Here is a 20,498-nt window from a genome sequence, read left to right as displayed (position 1 = left end):
AACGATGGATGGGACGTGGAACGGAAGGTGATCTGATGCTCTTACCCTTTCCACCACATTCACCAGATCTTACACCATGCAATTTCTTCCTGTGGGGATATGTTAAAGATCAGGTATATGTTCCTCTTCTACCGGTGGATATTCAGGAAGTGAAGCAGCGCATCCAAGCCACCTTCGAAAGCATCACCGCTGCCATGTTGACTTGTGTGTGGGAGTATCAAGTAGATGTGTGTAGTGTAACACAAGGCGCACATATCGAGCATTTGTAATGTATGTCAAAATAACTTTATGAGTTACAGTACACAATAAAACAAGATTCATATTCCTATGTCAATTGCACTGTGAGATACGAATTTTTGTAACCCTGACAATCATTCAGAATAACCCTGTACATTGGATGGTACATGTTTCGCCTATTAATAGTAGGCATCATCAGCCATATTTTTTACTTTAAGAATAGATCAGGTACCTGATGGAAATGACGTATGAATACTGTTAAAAACTATGTCTTGTAAAATGGATTAGAGATTGTTAAACAACTATTACAATATAAAATGTAGTATACTATTACTTAACAATATTTGTGTTAATATTTGAGTCTAAAAACATGACAATTATTTGAGGATTATGACATAGGTGGTTGATTCTTGATATTAAAAGATATTACAATAAAGATAAAAATCAGAAAGCACATTCCATTTAATTGTCGAATGGCGTGTTGTTAAAAACTTGAGGAAAGTTGAGCATTGGTAATGGTCATTGATTTTTGAAGTTGATAAGTATTGATTTTCATTTATATGCTTATAAATTTGGAAGAATTTTCATATGGCGTGGTTCTTTTTGAGATAATATTAGTTGGAATGCTGGTGCCGTAGGCTATATGGAAGTTTGTGTAGACGTCATTAGGCCATCTTCTTTGATGTAGTATTTGTGGGAAGAGTTTGTGATAGGTGTGGCTCTTTGTTGTTGGATGTGTTGAGGTGAGCATACTAGTCAAAAGGGAACGTTGTTGTCAATTGGTGCGTAGTCAAGTGTGTGATGAAATTCTCTTCGCCCGCTGAGATGTTAACTTATGTTGAGGGCTTTAGAGCAATTTACAAGAAGCTTATTTTGAAATAAAGTTATATTGGACTGCATCATGATTTCAAGGTTATCTGAATTACTTTGTGAAATTTTTATCAAAAAACGTATTGGAGGCTTAAATCTACTGAATGCAATGTATTCTTGGTTGGAATTTCTTATGTGAATTCAGGCAGGTAGGTATTACTTTTTTTAATTTTTTGCTAGTGGCTTTACGTCGCACCGATACAGATAGGTCTCATGGTGACGATGGGATAGGAGAAGTGTAGGAGTTGGAAGGAAGCGGTCATGGCCTTAATTAAGGTACAGCCCCAGCATTTGCCTGGTGGGAAAATAGGAAACCATGGAAAACCATCTTCAAGGCTGCCGACAGTGGGATTCGAACCCACTATCTCCCGGATGCAAGCTCACAGCTGCGCACTCCTAACCACATGGCCAAGTCGCCCGGAAGTAGGTGGTGTTGTTGTTATTATTATTATTATTATTATTATTATTATTATTATTATTATTATTATTATTATTATTACTACTACTACTTGTGAGGTGTGGCTGTGAAGTTGTTTATGTGTAATAGTAGTATTATTATTATTTACGTAGTTATGTACAGACTTTATTTGGTATAAATCGTGGTTGTATCATTTATGATTTGTGTGTTGTATGATCTGTCTTGTGTAACAAAACATGTGAGGTTATGTCACAATACATCTACTGTATGTATATTAATACAAGACTTTATTTAATGTAAGAACACATAATTAATAGTATATAATTTAGTATTACCTGAAAATATGATGTATAAATCCAATGTAACATTGTGCAACACAGGGTAATAGTCCAGAACAACACACCTTTGTCACTAGAGCTTTATTGAATGTTCTATTCATTTGTACATAGGTTATTGGGGACTTGAGAAAATACAAGAAAACATGTTGTGTCATACTTTTCTAGGAGCCTGACCAGGCAAGGTATATAGAGAGACAGTCTTGGGTAGTGGAGTTGAGTTGTTAGTGAGACTTGTTAGTGAAAGTTGTTAGTCTGAACCACATAGGTAAAGGATGGTGGGCAATAAGCAACTAGCTGTGTGTAGTTCATGCATAAAATCAATTACTGCCGAGGATGACTACATCATCTGTGACGGTAAGTGTCATAGAAAACATCACAGAACGTGTGTTAAATTAAATAAACGGGAATTCAAGACACTAATTGAGGACAAATCAAAGAAGTGGTACTGCGGCAAGTGTGATAGTGTGAATGGCGATCTGGCCACAGGGCCGAGTGACCATAAGCTTGGGGATATGGAATCTGTAGTTAGGGACATCCACAAAAGGCTATGTAAACTAGAAGGAATCGAAGTTGAACAAGCTGAAATTAGAAAGTCGGTAACCTTCTGTACTGAGAGTTTCAACGGTATTAAGCATCAGCTGCACAAAATAACTGATGACTTTAAAAACGCTATGGCAGAAGTAGTGGCATTGAAGTCTAAGGTTGCTGTCCTCGAAAGGTCAAAGACAAGAACAGATGAAGAAGTCTCTAAGCTTAGAGAGAAAAATCAAGATCTCCAACAGTACGTCCAGAGGAACAACGTAGAAATTCATGGACTGCCTCAGCTTGGTGACGAGAATCCAGTCACAGTTGTGAAAGCACTTGGCAATGCGCTCGGTGTTGTTGTTGTTGTTGTTGTCAGAGAGGTTATGGGCTCTATTATTTCACCCAGCCACTACACTTATTATCGTGATATTACACTTATAATGTGAAATCACACGCAATTAGTCCACAACGAAGGTCACACGCAATGAATTTCACGACGAAGGTCTCAAGAACAGTTGAGCATCAGGTCTATGTGCACATCTTACGTAACGCGAAACATAACAAAGGAAGTGCGTAGAAGCAAAAAAAAAAACAAAAAAAAAAAAAACAGTGGAAGCAGGAGTATGTAACGGTGCAAACAAGAAACAGACAGTAATTTACAAATGAATATGAGAGTCATCCAAATATTGATTGATAGCATGTATTAGAGCAGGAGACATATCGGTAAGCAAGCAGGAGACATTGGTGGGGAGAGCTTTCTGAAGACTGAGAAGACGAGAAATAAAAGCCGGACGAAAAGAATCATACACAGGGCATTGGAATAATAAATGATTTACATCAGCACTCAGAGTACCACATAAACAGGAGGAGTGGGGGGAGAGATTAAAACGATGTTTATACAGAGGAGTAAGAGCATGGTTAAAGCGAAGACGAATAATGTTGGTAATGTGACGGCGAGAATAGTTACCCTTCAAATACCAAGGATAGGGAGGAATACAAGGCTGAATATTGTAATAATAGCGACCTTTATAAGAAGCTGATCTAGTCCAATCTTCTTGCCACTGACCATAAGCATAATGTTTAAGAATCGGATAAAAATCGGGTAGAGGAACTGCAAGTTTAAGTAGGGATTTGCCATCACGAACAGCTCGCTTAGCGAATAAATCTGCCTGTTCATTCCCATAGATACCTATATGACTAGGGACCCAGACAAAAGTGAGAACCACCCCAGATTGATGCAAAGTATAAATGAGACTTTTAACATGATACAAATACCAGTTAAAAGAAAGATGAGATGACTTGAGCGACTGAACCGCACTGAGGGAATCCGTATAAATAGCTGCGTTAGGTATAGAATGATGCTTAATGTACATGAGAGCTTGACGAATAGCAAAAATTTCCGCAGTGTAGATAGAAAAGTCACTGGGTAAACGATAGAGTTCAGCAACATTGGTATTGACAATATAGAACGCTACTCCAACGCCAGAAGAGTTTTTTGAGCCGTCTGTATATATGTGGACGCCAGAATCACTTGGAGCAAAACGTAGCTTCTTAAAAGGAGGGCCAGTGAACGAAGAACCAGGAAGAGACGAGGAAAAAGAAGATGTAGGGGAGATAATGATAGAAGGAACAAAAAATAAACAATCAAAATTTACTGAATAAACGGGGGAAGAAGCAGTGCGTAAGATAGTGTTTTTATAGGAAAGAAGAAATTGATATGCATACAACAAAGCAGGCATCTTACGACGGCGGGCCTGTGAAAGAAGAGAATATTCATCTAATAACTGCAATTTAGGAAGCAATGGGTGTTGAGCCAGAGCAAATCTTTTAAGTAAATATTTAGATGTGATCATTTTACGGCGAATGGGAAGAGGGAGTTCACCGGTCTCGACAAGGAGAGCATTAGTAGGGGTAGACAACAATGCTCCAACACAAGTTCTCAGGGCTTTAAATTGTAAAGTATTTAAGTGGTTAAGAACAGAATCCGACGCAGTATCTATAACATGCGCACAGTAGTCGAGTCTAGAGCGAATAGTAGCGGAATATAACAACTGAGCTGTGCCAGGGTCAGCACCCCATGATCGTCTAGTAACCACTTGGAGAATTTTAATATACATATCAGAAGAATGACGTAACTGAGTAATATGATGTTTCCAAGATAATGAGCGGTCTAGCATAACACCAAGGTATTTATGGGAGGAACAAAAAGGAATGACATGTGAATCGAAAACAAGTGGCTCAGAGTTAAACCTACGCTTAGAGGTAAAAAACATTGCACAGCATTTGGAGGTAGAAAGTTGAAGACCATGGAAAGTAAGCCATGTAATATGCGCTCGGTGTTGAAGTGACCAACGGTGATATTGATGCATGTCATCGTCTACCCCAAAAGAAGCAGGAACTCCCTCCTCCTCTCTTTGTAAAATTTTGTAGCCGGTTAAAAAAGGATCAGCTGCTCGCAGCAAGGAAGAATAAATCAACACTAAGCTCAAAAGATTTAGGTATCCAAGCAGCTAACCGAGCTGTAGGCCTATATATCAATGAACATCTGACATCTGGGAATAAATATCTCTACAAGATGGCCAGGGATCTACGGCAATATGAATATAAATATATTTGGACAAGGCACTGCAAAATCTACGTAAGAAGGACTGAAAACCATTGATCAGTGTGAATTAGGAGCATTGATGATATTAGAAAGTTGCAGAACAAAGACACAAGTGTAACGGCACAGCCAAGATATCATACCAACACTCGTTAATGGCAGTACCTAAGTGTTACAACAAATATTCCATTTTTCCATTAGGCTGTTATGAAATCCAATACGATTCCATAAATAATTTTGTTTTACAGAACATCAGTTCATATACAGTTGCTTCACACCTGGACGGAAACAGCTCTACTGGTCCGTCAAAATCTTTACAGTGCGGTTAGGTGCTTGTACCTAAACAGCAGGAGTATCTGAAACAAACTTGAGGAAAGAGAAATTCTGTTGCACATTATAGGTCAAGTAGATATATTGGTTGTGACAGAAACCTGGGTAAAAAGTGAGGAGGCGAAATACTATCATATACCAAATTATAGAAGCATCTTTTCACACAGAGACGGCAAAGCTGGAGGTGGCTTAGGTATTTACATTTTGCACTGTTGGAAAGTAAATGTAAAAATGAATTGTGAACTTGATCATAGCTTGATATGGGTTGAAATTTATAGGGAAAAATTTAGTAGTAGTAAATATAAAACTATTGATTTAATTGCAGGATATAACCCAAATAGGAATAATGCCACACCATTTCTAGCATCCCTCGAAAATTTCTAAGTAAAACAACTAACAATTTATGCCTATTTCTGGGTGACATGAATATTGATATCTTAACTAGTGACCAACTTAAAAGAAAATATATGAACCTGCTTTCTTGCTATGATTTCAAGCATTGCAACAATGTATATCCCACACGAATATGTGATACCACAAGCACTTTAATAGATCATGTGTCTATAAATAATTCTGGAATATATTATTATTTATCAAATGTTGGTAGCTATATAAGTGACCATAATATATTAATATTTGATATTCTTTTGCCAAATTCTAAATCTCCATCACAATCGCTTGAACTGAAAAGGCTGAAAGCAACTAATGTAGACCGCAAAGATGATAGACATGAAAGTAGTAATATCACTGAACATAACACAAAAGTCATAACAACACTACTAGTAGGATTGACATAATATATAATTCCTTTATTGACTAACTACCCCTTAGTACACAAAGACAGAAAGCACAAAGTCATAGAACACAAAGAACTGGTAGCTCGCCATGGATATCTTCTGAACTTCTCAGCCTTATTAAGCGACGTGACATTTTACATGCAAAACTTAAAAATCCCACCTTAAAGAATAACATCAGTCTCAATCAGGAATATCGCAGGTGTAGAAACAATGTAACAAATCTAAAAAGGAGCTTAAAAACAAATATTACACTGAAAAATTTGGAATTCATAACAAGAACCCAAAGTAAACGTGGAAAATAATCAATGAAATCATACATAACAGAAAAACAACAAAAGGTGATAATTATACATCTCTAGAAATAGATAACAAGATAATTACAGACAGCGAGGAAATATGTGAATCATTAAATTTATATTTTTCAAATATTGCTAAAACCCTGGCTTCAGCCATCCCTCCCCAGAGGACTGAAACACTTGGGGTTCCTAGTTACTTGAACTGATTTTACCTATATCCAACTGATGAAACAGAAGTAAGATCTATAATATCAAATCTAAAAAAAAAAAAAAAAAAAAAGAGTAGCTGTGGGCAGGATGGTATAACTGCCAACTTTCTAAAAGAATTCCAGGATTCTTTAAGCGGGATGCTAACAGAGATCATTAATGAATCCTTGGCATCTGGTACTTTACCTAGTGAGCTAAAAGTAGCTAAAGTAGTTCCTGTCTTCAAGGGTGGGGATGGGAGGAATCCTAGTAATTATAGGCCCATCTGCATTCTCTCCATAATCTCCAAAATATTAGAAACTATTGATAAAAATAGACTTCTCACTTTTTTAAAGAAAAATAATTTCTTTTACAATGCACAATATGGCTTTCATGAGAACTCTAACACTGAAATAGCAACCGTAGATCTCATAAATCTGCTGCAAGAGTCAATAGATTTTAATAATTTTGCTGGTGGGTTGTTTATAGATCTAAAAAAGGCCTTTGGTACAGTGGACCATGAAAGACTGTTAGCTAAATTAGAGAGAGCAGGAGTTTGTGGTGTTGCATTGAAGTGGTTTGATAATTATCTGTCTGATAGAAAACAGTATGTAGTGCCGAATAACTGTAGGAGCTCAGCAATTAGGGTAACCCATGGCGTTCCACAGGGGTCGGTATTAGAGCTGATACTCTTTCTAGTCTACATCAACAACATTGCAACTTGCCATTTGAAAGGACGTATCACACTATATGCCGACGACACAAACTTGTTCTATACTGGTTGCAATATAGACTCCATTGTTAAAGATATGCAGGAAGACCTCAATACTCTGTGCTTTTGGTTTCAAGCAAATAAATTAACAATTAATATGCAAAAGACTAATTATATGATAATGACAAAACAAGGTCAGAATGAAATCCCACACAGAGTAAAATATATATGCAGAATACTGAAATAAAGCTAATTAGTACTGTCAAATATCTTGGGTTGGTGATTGATAGGAACTTGAACTGGAGAGACCATGTTGAATACATTACTAAAAAGATCACACCTGTTGCAGGAATTTTAAAGAAAGTTATCTCATCCCACAACATCTTCTAAAACAGATCTACTACTCTTTAATTCATAGTCACCTACAATATTTGAATGTAATCTGGATGCACTGTAAGAAGTCTGACTTGAATGAGCTAATGGTAGTACAAAATAGAGCTGTTAAAAATATACTTAATCTTCCCTACTTAACATCAATAAAATATCTATACCTAAGTGCTAAAATACCACCCCTAAGCACGAGTACAGAATTCAATACAGCTGTACTCATGCATAAAATAAAACATAAATTTATACACCACAACACTACATATACTCTGAATTCTGACAACCATCCATATAGTACTAGGCACGCAAATGACTTTGCCTTATACAATGTTCGCTTTTATAAATATGGTATAAACAGCTTGAAGTTCTCTGTGATCCAGTTATTTAATAACATCCCTGTGGAGGTAAAAACAGCACCAACTTTGGCAAAATTCAAACAAAGAGTCTAGCATTATTTTTGGGAAAGGTACAGTGCTGTTTAAATCAAAATATCAGTTGTCATTTAAGTCATTCTCCCAAATTATCATGCAAACTGTCCAGAACTATTCATGTACTTCTGCAACTTTTATGTTATGTAAATGAAAATACTCTGTAATCTATTCTTGTACCTTTGCAACTTTCATGTTATGTAAATGTAAATACAGTCAGAAATAATTCTCTGTAATTCTCATATTGATGATGTACATATTTTATATATTGTATGTGTTTATATGCTCAACCATTTACTAATAATCTTATATAGACAAACTATATTTTAATGTGTAAGTGCCCGCCAGGATGTAATGTCCTGTACAATTCCTATGTATGAGCCTGCAGGCTCATTGAAATTAATTGAAATAAATGAATGAATGTTATGATTATGATTTTGTTGTGTTGGTAATTGTTTGACATGATAATGCAGTCTTCTTCTTCTTCTTCTTCTTCTTCTTCTTCTTCTTCTTCTCCTTCTTCTTCTTCTTCTTCTTTGAGTCAATTCAAAAATGCCGTTATTAGTGTGTGTGTAATTATATATAATTTGTAAATAAAACAGTGTACACAACTGACAGCATCTCCCGTGTGCGTCTTTGTGATTACGACAGTCTCTAAAATAGCCTCTCTCTGTAAAATGAAAATCCACAGCCTATCTCCAATCATTTGACTGGGTCAGGAATGGAATGAACGAAGGCCCCATCTAGAGGCAAGGAACTGTGCCTACTGTTGAAGCCTGTCGCACTCCTCTGGGACAATGATAATCACTGACATGAAATGAAATGATGTTGGAGAGTGTCACTGGAATGAAAGATGACAGGGAAAACTGAAGTACCCAGAAATAAACCTGCCCTGCCTCTGCTCTGTCCAGCACAAATCTCACAAGGATTGACCAGGATTTGAACCACAGAACCCAGCGGTGATAGGCTAGTGTGCTGCCATCTGAGCCACAGAGGTACCCTCTCTCCGTACCTGGTTCCAATTATCATACCATATGTGCCCTACAAATTTATTTTATTTTTAAAATTTTTATTTATTTCATAAAGGGCACCTGAGCCATAGCTCATATAGGTGCAATACACATCTGATATAAAAGTTGCAGAATTAGGAGATGACATAGAATGTACACTAATGTTTCACATGAGAATGAACAGAAAGTGAGTTAAACTCATTATAGAGGTGCGATACATGTAACAAACTGTTAATAAACTTAACCATGATAGGTTAATATTGTGTTTGGTACGTATTGACTGGTCTGAATGTATAATATAACTATTTATAATAGTTTATTTAAATCCGCCTTGATCAATACACTCATTAAATGAAAGAAACATTATTAATTAAACCATACATGTTTCGGGAAATCTCAACCATTCCCTTCATCAGTGGTTAGATCAAAGAATAACACAATATGACACAATCTTTTGTTTTACAATTTGAAGGAGTATTGTGTCCCAATACATCATCTCAAAGAGTAAAGAGAAGTTATGAAATATTATAAAAATGATCAATACATACAATTTTGGTTGAACTGAATGAGAACACTATACAAATTTAGGATCTTCAAGTTTTTCTTCTTTTCTTCTTCTTTTTGTTCCTTAAATGATTATATGCTAGCCTAAACAGTGGGTTATCTTCTGTACATTTTTCATTTAAACTTGATTCAGAATTACATTTTTGTGTAAGGTAAATTTCTAAATTTTCCAAAACATTCATCAGTTTTCCCTTTTTGGTCGAATGTAATAATTTCATGTCATTGGAAATGTCTGTAAATTTATGATTCATTTCAACCATATGTTCTCCCATTGCCGAATATCTTTTATGTTTGACCGCATTAACGTGTTCTTTGTACCTTATAGCCAAACTTCTTCCGGACTGTCCTATGTATCGTTGTTTACATGTTTGGCATGTTAATTTGTAAATTCCTGATTTATTAAATATACATTTATTCTCTATTTTATCTGAATTGAAAATTATCTTATTAGTATTATTATCCGTTTTGTATGTGACATTGATGTTCTTTTTCCTGAAAATTTTAGCCAGTTGATAAGAGTGCTTATTTCGAAAAGTTAGAACTACGAATTTCTTTTTCTCTTTTCGCTCTTTAATTAAAGTTGTTTAAGGTTCATTTTTCACTTTATTTATCATTCTATTAATAAATCTGTTGGAATATCCGTTGCTACGAGCGATTTGATGGATTATATTTATCTCTCTATTATGATTCTTCTTAGACATAGGTATGTTCATAGCTCTATTAATTAAACTGTAAAATGTTGCCTTTTTATGTTGACCTGGATGATTGGAGTCATTTCTGATAATAGTATCTATTTGAGTAGCTTTTCTGAAAATTTGAAAATCAAAATGACCAGAATTTTTAGTAACTGTTAATCTAAATAATTGAAAGTCCTATCATTTTCAGATTCCATCGTAAAATGCACTTGTTTATTCAAAGTATTTAAATACTGTAATATACCATCAGGTTTAACCTTTCGTTCATCGATAATAACAAATATATCACCGACGTATCTCAACCGTGTAATCAATCCATCTATTTTATCCACTATTTTATTATATTCCATGTAATCCATGAATATGTTAGCTAAAATACCTGAAGCCGGCGAACCCATTGCTAGGCCTTTAGACTGTTTGTAAATTTTGTTGTCAAAAACAAAATAGTTATTTTCCAAAGTAAACTCTAGTAATGTTAAAAATTCTTCAAATCCACCTTGCTTAATTTGCTGTGTTGCATTAAATTCTTTCTTACTATTTTTATAGTATCTACAATAGGAATGTTGGAGTACATATCTTTGATATCCAAACTATGTATCGTGTAGTAGTCTGTTAGCTCAATGTTTTTAATTCTGTTACAAAAGTCAATGGTATTAATTAGGTGCGTCTGGCTATAAAACTTATAGTGTTCTTTTAAAAATATTTGTATAAATTTGGCCGTCTTATATACTGGACTATTTCTGAAATTAACTATTGGACTAATAGGAATTTCTTGTTTATGAATTTTCGGTAGTGCCTTTAAAGTAGGTATTTCTGGGTTCATGTTAATTAAACAGTTAGTATCTTTGGAGTCTAATAAAAAATTTATGTTATTGAGAATTTGTTAAAGTTTTTTCTGCATAGAAGACGTGGGATCTTTTTTTAATCAATTCAAAATTATTGCTAGTTAGAAAATTCTTAGTCTTTTCAATATAATCCTGTCTTCCTATCAGTACAATAGTATTACCTTTATCAGCTTTTGTCACAACAATATTATTATTATCTATCTTATTCTTCAATAATTTTATATTCTTATTCAACTCCTCATGGTTCTCTACCGTATGTTCTATCATATTGGATAATGTTCTACTAACTTCATATCTAAGAGGAACTTGTTCATCAACTGGTAGGTTAGCTATGGCCACTTCAGTTTCAGCTATTAATTTAACAAGATCTTTTCTATTACTATAATTCTCCTTTTCCCAATTGAATTTAGGCCCCTTACTTAAAATGTTAATTTCAAGTTGCATAGTTAAGATAACTCAGATGTTCATTGCATCTTATGTAAATATTTTACAAGTTTGTGCTTAAATACAGAAAATAAAGCAGCCTGTTGAATATGTTCAGAAACTGAGTCATACGCATGAGCAGAGTAGTACCATACAGATTTGTTGCCATATTTAGTTGAATTAATCAGTTCAATGTGAATTTTATTCATATCTCTTGTACTGAATGTCAGAATTTATCACACAAAGTATTGGAGTGAACTAAATTATTTCTCAGTTTGTAGACCACCAAACCTCAAGCTTTCTGACATAAAGCCTCAAGTGTAAGAATATTACAATGTTTGTATAGATAAGCTGTTGGCGTCAATGTAAGTAGCAATACATATCTGATATAAAAGTTGTAGAATTAGAAGATAACATAGAAGGTACGGTACACTGATATTTTACATGAGAATAAACAGAAAGTGAGTTAAACTCATTATAGAGGTGCGAAACATTTAACATTTACAAGTTGCATAGTTAAGATAAGTACTTTTAATGCACTCTTGTGTACAGTCTGAAATAGCTCTTAAATGCAACATGCCCAAATATGTACCATACAAAGTATATGACTTTGAATAAGAGAGTGAAAAATATTCTTTAGTAGAGTGTTAGTAAGTTTGTATTTAAGTCTATTAAGAACGCCAATTGCTGGTATAATTTTATTACATATCACCTGAACCTGATCACTCCAAGAGAGATATTCATCAAGAATTAATCCTAAGAACTTTGTAGGTATTTTTCAGTCAAAAATTTGGAGCGTAAATTCAAGAGAAAGCCTGCATGCTGGTTTAGGAAAGATGATATATTTGTTTAGTCAGATTAATACTGTAGTTAGACAATTTACACGAAGCCTATTTTGAAATAAATTAATATCGGACGGCATCATGATTTCAAGGTTTCCTGAATTACTTTGTGAAATTTTTATCAAAAAAATGTATTGGAGGCTTAAATCTACTGAATGCAATGTATTCTTGGTTGGAATTTCTTATGTGAATTCAGGCAGTTGGTTAAATGTCTAAAAGTCCTTCATCACCGACACTGAATTACAAATATATTTCACATGTGGAATTTCAATCAAACTAGTTAGAAAACAGAAGTTCTGAATCAACATTAAAGCTGAAATCTGACTTAAATATTTGTAATAATGGCAGTGAGTATGAGACACTAAAATGTAAAGGTGCATACACACTTGCGCGCATAGTGTGAGCTGAGCAGCTCACGAGCACTGCTTGAGCCATTTGCGCGTGAGCAGGATCAGTCTGTGTCTTGTTTCCATCAAAAGATGTCTTCTGAGCATGAAACTCTGCTTTCCCAGTAGTGCAATTACTTTTCTCTTTGCTCCTTTCCCTCCGGTGTGACACCAAGAAAGAATTTTTTTTTTCTTACATTCATCCGCAGGTTATCCAATTGTTGTACCAATATCCTGCCATGCATCCTCTTTCACATTATTTTTAAAGTGATCCCCATTTTCCAGGACCCATAAAACAGAATGTGTCCGATAAGTGTCTATTAACATAAGCACATCTTCATCCGACCAGGTCGACGTACACACTTGTGACCACGTTCCTTTGCCGTCCACACTGAGCGCAAATATCCCTTTGTGCTCACTAGAAAACCAACTCCAGTCAGCTCAATGAATGCTTGCATTATGCTCAGAACCCCATCCACACTGGTGAGCATGGTAGTGTGAGCGGCTCATGAGCTGCTCGGCTCACAATATGCTCACAAGTGTGTACACACCTAAAAGAAAACTATAATAAATAGTTGATGGTATTTGTAGTGCCACAACTCATCAACAGTGATACAGAATTACTTTTTGAGTTTCAAAAATGACCAAACAAGCTACTTACTGTGGACATTTGATGTACTTGATTCCTACGTTTGGCCTGGACGAGGAGATATCCAGCACCTATGCCTATTAAGTATGGAAGGAACCTGGTGTATGTTGGAAAATAGTATTCTTTCATCATGACATTGCTCTGCTCGGTTCTGAAACATAAGAATGAATAATAAATAATTAGAGCTAGAATTTTGATGACCTACAAATTATCAAAAAATGCCTTACAAATGACTTGGTGTCGGTGTGTAGCCTACTCCTGTCAAATAATACCAAGGGGTCTGCTTGAGGCTTAATATTCCCATGGAATGGACAAACCACCATTAACAGCATCACATGTTCTTCCTCTCTATGAACACTGCAGAAAGGTCTGGAATTGAACCCAAGCTTTTGGCACACAATCTAGTGATTAGTTTTCTCCAACCCTGTCTGCCGTCATTCTGATGATGAAAATGTTTTCAACCAACAGGACTCAAACTGACTTGTTGCCAAGAGGTGGGCTTTCAATTAGTGTGACAAAAGTCAGAAGCAATTGCATAGGAATTCACATGAAATTTACTAAAAGGTTTCCCTTATAAGTAGTGTACATAGCATAATATTTTAATTTAGATACTGCAGTCACTAGGGACCTTGAAATATGAATTTCATTTCTTGAAGTGTAATGGTTAGCACTATTAGCTGCCATCCTTGGAGACCTTGATTTGATCCGTAGTACTGCCAAAAGGAGGAGGACTGGCATTTGGTTAAAATGGTCCCTGCAGCTCAACTCTATTGGGGGTGTTCCTAATAAAAGCTTGGGGTGAGGACATGAGTATACTTTATGTGAAACTCCATAGTGTAACAGTTAGCACTATTAGCTGCCATCCTCAGGGTGCTGAGTTCGATTCCCGGTACTGCCAGCAATTTACGATAGGCAGGAGGGCTGGTATATGATTAAATAGGTATGTCCAGGTCACCTCCATTAGGAGGGAGGGGTTGGAAAGAGCTGGAACACCTTGGGACCAGGACACAATTTTACACCACAATAACGGTCATAATAATTGGGATCCACACAAATTCTATATGTGTACGTGTACAAAGAAAACATGTCCTGACTGACTGATTCATCATCACCGATCCAAAACTACTGGACATAAAGAAATGAAATTTTGGGGATACATTTATATTACAATGTAGGTGCTCACCAAGGGAGAATTTTTCTATATTCCATTGCTAAGGGGCTGAAATGGGGGTGAATTTTTAAAATGAGTTATCATATCTCAAAAACTTTACAATTTAAAGACGTGAAAACTGGTATTTGGAATCTCCTAAAAATAAGAAGACACATATTTTTTTGTTTTTGGAAAATTCTCTTAAGGGGGTTAAAAAGGTGAAAAAGGGGTTGAATACCTTTTATGAGGATACTTACATCTCAAAAACGGAAGATTTTACTGTCATGAGCATTGGTATTTGTAATCTCCTTCAACAATAAAGAAACACATATGTTTTTTCTTTCTTTTTAATGTACTTAAGAGGGGATAAACAGGAGTGGCAAATTGGGTGAATTTTTAAAATGAGTATATCAACAGTATGTCTCAAAAATGTAACATGTTACGGATGTGAAAATTGGTATTGGGAATCCCCTGTAAAGTAAAGAAACATTCATAATTTGTTTTTGGATAATCCACTTAGAGGAAGTATTAAAGGAGGTGAAGTTTTAAAATAACCATATCTACAGTATATCTCAAAAAATTTACATTATTTTCAGAATAACACTTAATGGGTGGGGGTTATAAAAAGGACTGAAAAAGGGGTTGAATTCTTTTTTTATGAGGATACTTACACCTCAAAAACTGAAGATGTTACAGACATGAAAATTTGTATTTGGAATCTCCTTTAAAAACAAAGAAATACATATTTTGTGGTGGGATGGGGGGAGGGGTGTCAACTTAAGGGAGGTGTAAAAGGAGTTGAATTCTTTTTATGAGGATACAAATAAGAATCGGACTTAAAATATTACACCTCTAAGGGGTTTTGACTGGGGGGTGAGGAATAATGACAAAATGTGCATTTATATGAATGCATTTGAATTATGAAGTTAAAATTTCAAATGATACCTTTTGTATTAAAAAACAGAATGTTTGAAACAAATTTAATCATTCAGAGATTTAAATGGGGGTTAAGATCCAAAGTCAAATATATTCATTCCTTCCTTGAAAACTGTTTAAAGTACGAAGACCAAATTCCAAGTAGCGGTATATATATATCAAATCCTGGGTGTGAAATAGGAAATATTTTTAAACATCCCACTCCTAAGGTGTTAAATGACGTTAGCTCCATAAACAAAATTTTTCATCCCTCCAAAACCATTTGACGTACAAAGTTGTAAGTTCATGAAAAGGATCTTTTATGCCCTAAGTGTAAAATATCATATACTTCAAAATATTTCTCCCCTAAGGAGTTTAGATGACGGTTGACTCTCAAAAACACAATATCCATTCTTCCGAAACCGTTTCAGGCAGAGACTTACTTTTTTATACCCTAGATGTTAATAAATATTTTAAAATATTCACCCCTTAAAAAAGTATTCATTCCTCCATTACTGTTCAATGTAAAAAATCAAAATTTCACAGAGTTTAAAACATTCAAATTCTCCCGTATGGGGGTTCAAGCAAGTGTTAGATCAGAAAATAATCATTCCTCAAAACCGTTTGATGTACGAACTGAGGGCGTATTTTACAGGCTAAGCTGACAGTGGACTCCAAAATGTAAAATTCTGAATACTAACTTTCAGTTTAAAACCATAGTGAAGCACGGGTATCTTGCTAGTGTACAGATATATGTAGACAGAGATCCTCCCATGTTTGTTAGTTTCTTCCAGTCCCTCCTATACCAAGCGTTTCAGTGTTTTCCCATGAGAAATTCAACACATCCAGGTCTTGACTAACTATAATTTGCCAGTGATTCAGGGATAGCCTCTCTAGTGTTTTCCCATGAGAAATTCAACACATCCAGGTCTTGACTAACTGTTCTTTGCCAGTTATTCAGGGATGGCCTCTCTAATATTTAATGCTCATTTGGACTCTGTGTTATTGCTACCTTTAGAATCCTGTTGTTTTTGATGTGCAGAATGTGCCCAGCCAATTGAAGGCTTCCAAATGCAATAATGATACAAAGTCTACATAGTCTACTTTTCCACAGTACTTCTTCAAGGTAATGCATCTCCAAGATTTGATGGAGCAGTTTTTAACTGGATATGCATTATTTTGTGAACATAAAGAATTAGTTACTAAGAAAACCTTCTTAACAAATGACAGACTGATCTAGCAATGAAATTCTATTTTATAGTATGGAAATCCAAACAGGTAGGAGATCAGGACCCTCTTTGGAGGCATTCCCACCCAGGGAATGGTGCCCCTGCCTATGTGAGTCCCAGAGCATACTGACCCGGTGTGTCATCTGATAATGGTCCCAGCTCAGGGTTACAAGTTAAGACATCAATGGAATCTACAGCAGAAAAGATGGACTTTGGAACTGTAGAGATTGTGCGGAAGAGGAAACCCAGTACTCGGGGAATAGTATGAGTACACTATGCATCATCAGTGTTGTGTTTCCCATGTTAGGGGCGGCTACAAGGGAGTCTGTTCCCCATATAAGGAGCAGCCTGAATAATTGCTGGCAGTAGCTCAAATGTCTTTGGGAGTGGCAACCCCATCCTAATAATAGCCTAAAAATGAGTGATGGTATACCATCAACACCTCAACCTGGCAAGAGATGGACAAGAGGAAATGAAAATGATGATTGAGTATGGAAATCCAAAAATGTTTAAAAATATTAGTTTTAGCTTGTTATAGTGGTGACTGTTTAGCACATGAATCAACAGCCAATCTGGTATACAATACAGTGTACTCTTCATAATTTGCATGCAGATTGCAGATAATTTGCTTTGCAGTTAATTTGTGAGTCATAAAGAGTAATCTTTTAAAAGTAGCCGTTCTTATAGCAACTAACAATAACACATAATAAAATCATCTCTGCATCATTTATAGGAATTTGAATGGGTTTACAATGGATTGAGAAGAAATTAAAGTCATCCAAAAAGACTGGCCGTAGTTGCTCTGCAATGTAACAGTAGATTTTGCAACTTGAATGCTACAAACCTGATAGCATAGGGGCATGTTGCCACAGACAGTATGGTTTATCTTCTAAGATGCAAAAATACAAGAGGAATGCACTGTCACCCAGAACCTACCCTCCCTTTCCCAATTGCTGCACCCTACGTCACTGACCTGATACTAAATGGAGTTGTGAAGGGCATGAGTGCCAGAGATCCATGGATAGTGCTAATAGTCTGTTGAAAAGGTGAACGCACATGCAGAAATCTTTTCAAAGTTTTGAATGGAAGTCAGTTGTTTATTTTTGTTTTTTAATTTTTACAATTGGCTTTACGTTGCACCGACACTGATAGGTCTTATGGCAATGTTGAGATAGGAAAGGGCTAGGAGTGGGAAGCAAGCAGCCATGGCCTTGATTAAGGTACATCCCCAGCATTTGCCTGGTGTGAAAATGGGAAACCACGGAAAATCATCTTCAGGGATGCCGACAGTAGGGTTTGAACCCACTATCTCCCAGATGCAAGCTCACAGCTGCGGGCCCCTAACCACATGGCCAACTCACCCGGTGGAAGTCAGTTGTGAGAGTTTTCAACTGTGATTTGTGGCTGTGTCAGTTTTTCAATACGTGTGGTTATAAATTGAAATATAGAAGGCCAATCATCAGTGAAAAACTGAAAATTACAGAAAGACTGGAGAAAGGTACTTCACCATCCCAACTATCCACAGCGCTCTCTTTAAAAATTTACTGTTATAACAGTTTAGGTCAGATTATTTTCATTTACAATAGAGATAAGATTACAAAAGAATGTAGTTTACATCCATTGATTTGCTTTGCAGTTAATTTTTACAATTGGCTTTACATTGCACCGACACTGATAGGTCTTATGGCAATGTTGGGAATGGAGAAGAAATAAAAAGAAATCGCGAGTAAAATTTCCACTAGGCATGATCATTTAATATCCCAAAAATCATTGAGAACATAGGACTATGAAAATCTCGATGAAGCCATGATATAGTTGTTTATTAAAAAATGAATGGAAAGTATTCCTGTGTTCAGTCTGTTGTGTGCTCAAGCAAAATGTTTTCACTCTGCTCTTAGCTTAGAAGCAGATTTTCAATGGCTTAAGAAGTTTAAGAAACACAACAGAATACAAAAAATCTCTGATTCACAGGGAATGTCTTAGCATAGATGTGGAAGCTGCTGAAGAGTTCACAAAAGTGCGCCCTCCCACCCACACAAAAGGTAACTTAGAGAAGAATCATTCATTGAAAAAGAAAACCTTGACCTGAAACAACTAGCCAATACAATAGAGATGAGACAGGATTGTATTGGAAATGTCTACTGTCCTTTACATTAATGATGCACCAACGTAAGCAAGACCCAGGTCATAAAGCATCTTAGAAAAGAATAACTTCTATGGTGTGTGTTAACACACCGTGACCATAAACCAAAATTATTATCAGCTGGAAAAGCTAAAACACCTCATTGTTTTAAACAAGAAAATATTCCGACTATAAGCAAAATGCTGTGTGTGAATGGACCCACAGATATTTAAGGACTGGTTTCATATTCATTTTGTGATAGCCTACCTAACTAAGCCATTGCTTCCAAACAAATTAGTGCTCTTAACCCCTCAGCGATGGGGAATATTTGAGTGCCGCTTTACCCAGTGGACAGAGGTGAATCAGGTGTAAGCATGAGAAAAATGCAGCGATCTCTTTAAAAATTCACTGTTACAACATTTTAGCTCAGATTTTTCTCAAACATTTACAGTGGAGACTCAAAAGAATGTAGTTTACATTCATTGACTTTATATTTACCTTATATTCTACTAATGGAGGAGAGAATTTCCACATCTTACATGGAATATAAGTGACATTCTTGTATTTGCATGGGTTTTTTCACAATGCAATGAAAATTGGTAGCCTGGAGAACTTAAGGCAAAATAACGAGGAACAATAGTTCAAAGATTCATTTGGCACAAATCCCAGCTTAATGGGATGATCTGTTCATGAGAAAGAGGGCGCGTATTTTGGCGAGTTTCATCGTCCATTACTTTGTCTTGCGGGCTCTCATTCTGTATGTTATGCGCCCACTCTTGCTTTGCTCAGTTCAGTCTGGTGTAGTTTGTTATCATCTGATTTATTAAAACTTAATTACTTCTCTTTCATTCAAACTGCACCTGCCATGCGATATCATATTTGAAAGTGACGGTGATTCAAGTAATTATGACTTGTAAGAGGTTTCAATGCAATGAAAGAATTACAGGAATCCTCACCAGATGATGTCAACATGCATATCAGTGATAAAAGGTGATTTATACTATCAAGCAACATAAGGAAATATTGTGTAGTATTACACACATCTGCTAGAAATTCTGCAGAAATTTAACTCTATATGCTCTCAAGCAGAAAGAGGTCAGACTAATTCAAACTCCTTAGAAAAAAAAAGGAAACACTGGTTTTGGCTAATTTATATATAAAAGGAAAGCAGACCTTCAAAGATATACTATTTCCATCTTGACAACATTAAAACTTTACAAGCCAGAGCAAAATGAAATTAGGCCTACAGGGGTCTGGGTCTGTACCATGCATGGAGGTTGGCAGCCTGTGAAGATAAGGAGGTCTACACAACATATGGAGGTTGGTGTCAAGAGGTTAATTGAAATACGCTCTCCCACCCAGACGAAAGTGAATTTAGAGAAAATTATATACAGTATTTCATCAAATTCCTTCCACCTAATGTAACTTCTGTTCTGTAACCTCTGAATCAAGGTGTTATTGCTGCTTTAAAGAAGAAGTACACGTCATCTCTATGACAGAAACTGGTTGAGGAAAATATTGATATTCCAACATTTTAGAAGG

General features: G+C 35.8%; 1 protein-coding gene across 1 annotated transcript in view; it reads right to left on the bottom strand.

Annotated features, from left to right (window-relative positions):
• Positions 1-20,498, bottom strand: part of LOC136864267 (nose resistant to fluoxetine protein 6) — a 165,828-nt gene that overhangs the window by 35,389 nt on the left and 109,941 nt on the right. Inside the window, exon 9 of the mRNA XM_068226691.1 lies at positions 13,553-13,691. Within this exon, the coding sequence (XP_068082792.1) occupies positions 13,553-13,691 (139 nt within the window). The remainder of the gene's footprint in view (positions 1-13,552; positions 13,692-20,498) is intronic.

The sequence above is a fragment of the Anabrus simplex genome, chromosome 1 (genome assembly GCF_040414725.1).
Source record: "Anabrus simplex isolate iqAnaSimp1 chromosome 1, ASM4041472v1, whole genome shotgun sequence".
NCBI lineage: Eukaryota > Metazoa > Arthropoda > Insecta > Orthoptera > Tettigoniidae > Anabrus > Anabrus simplex.
Note: the sequence above shows the minus strand (reverse complement) of the source record. Positions and strands in the feature narration are given on the sequence as shown.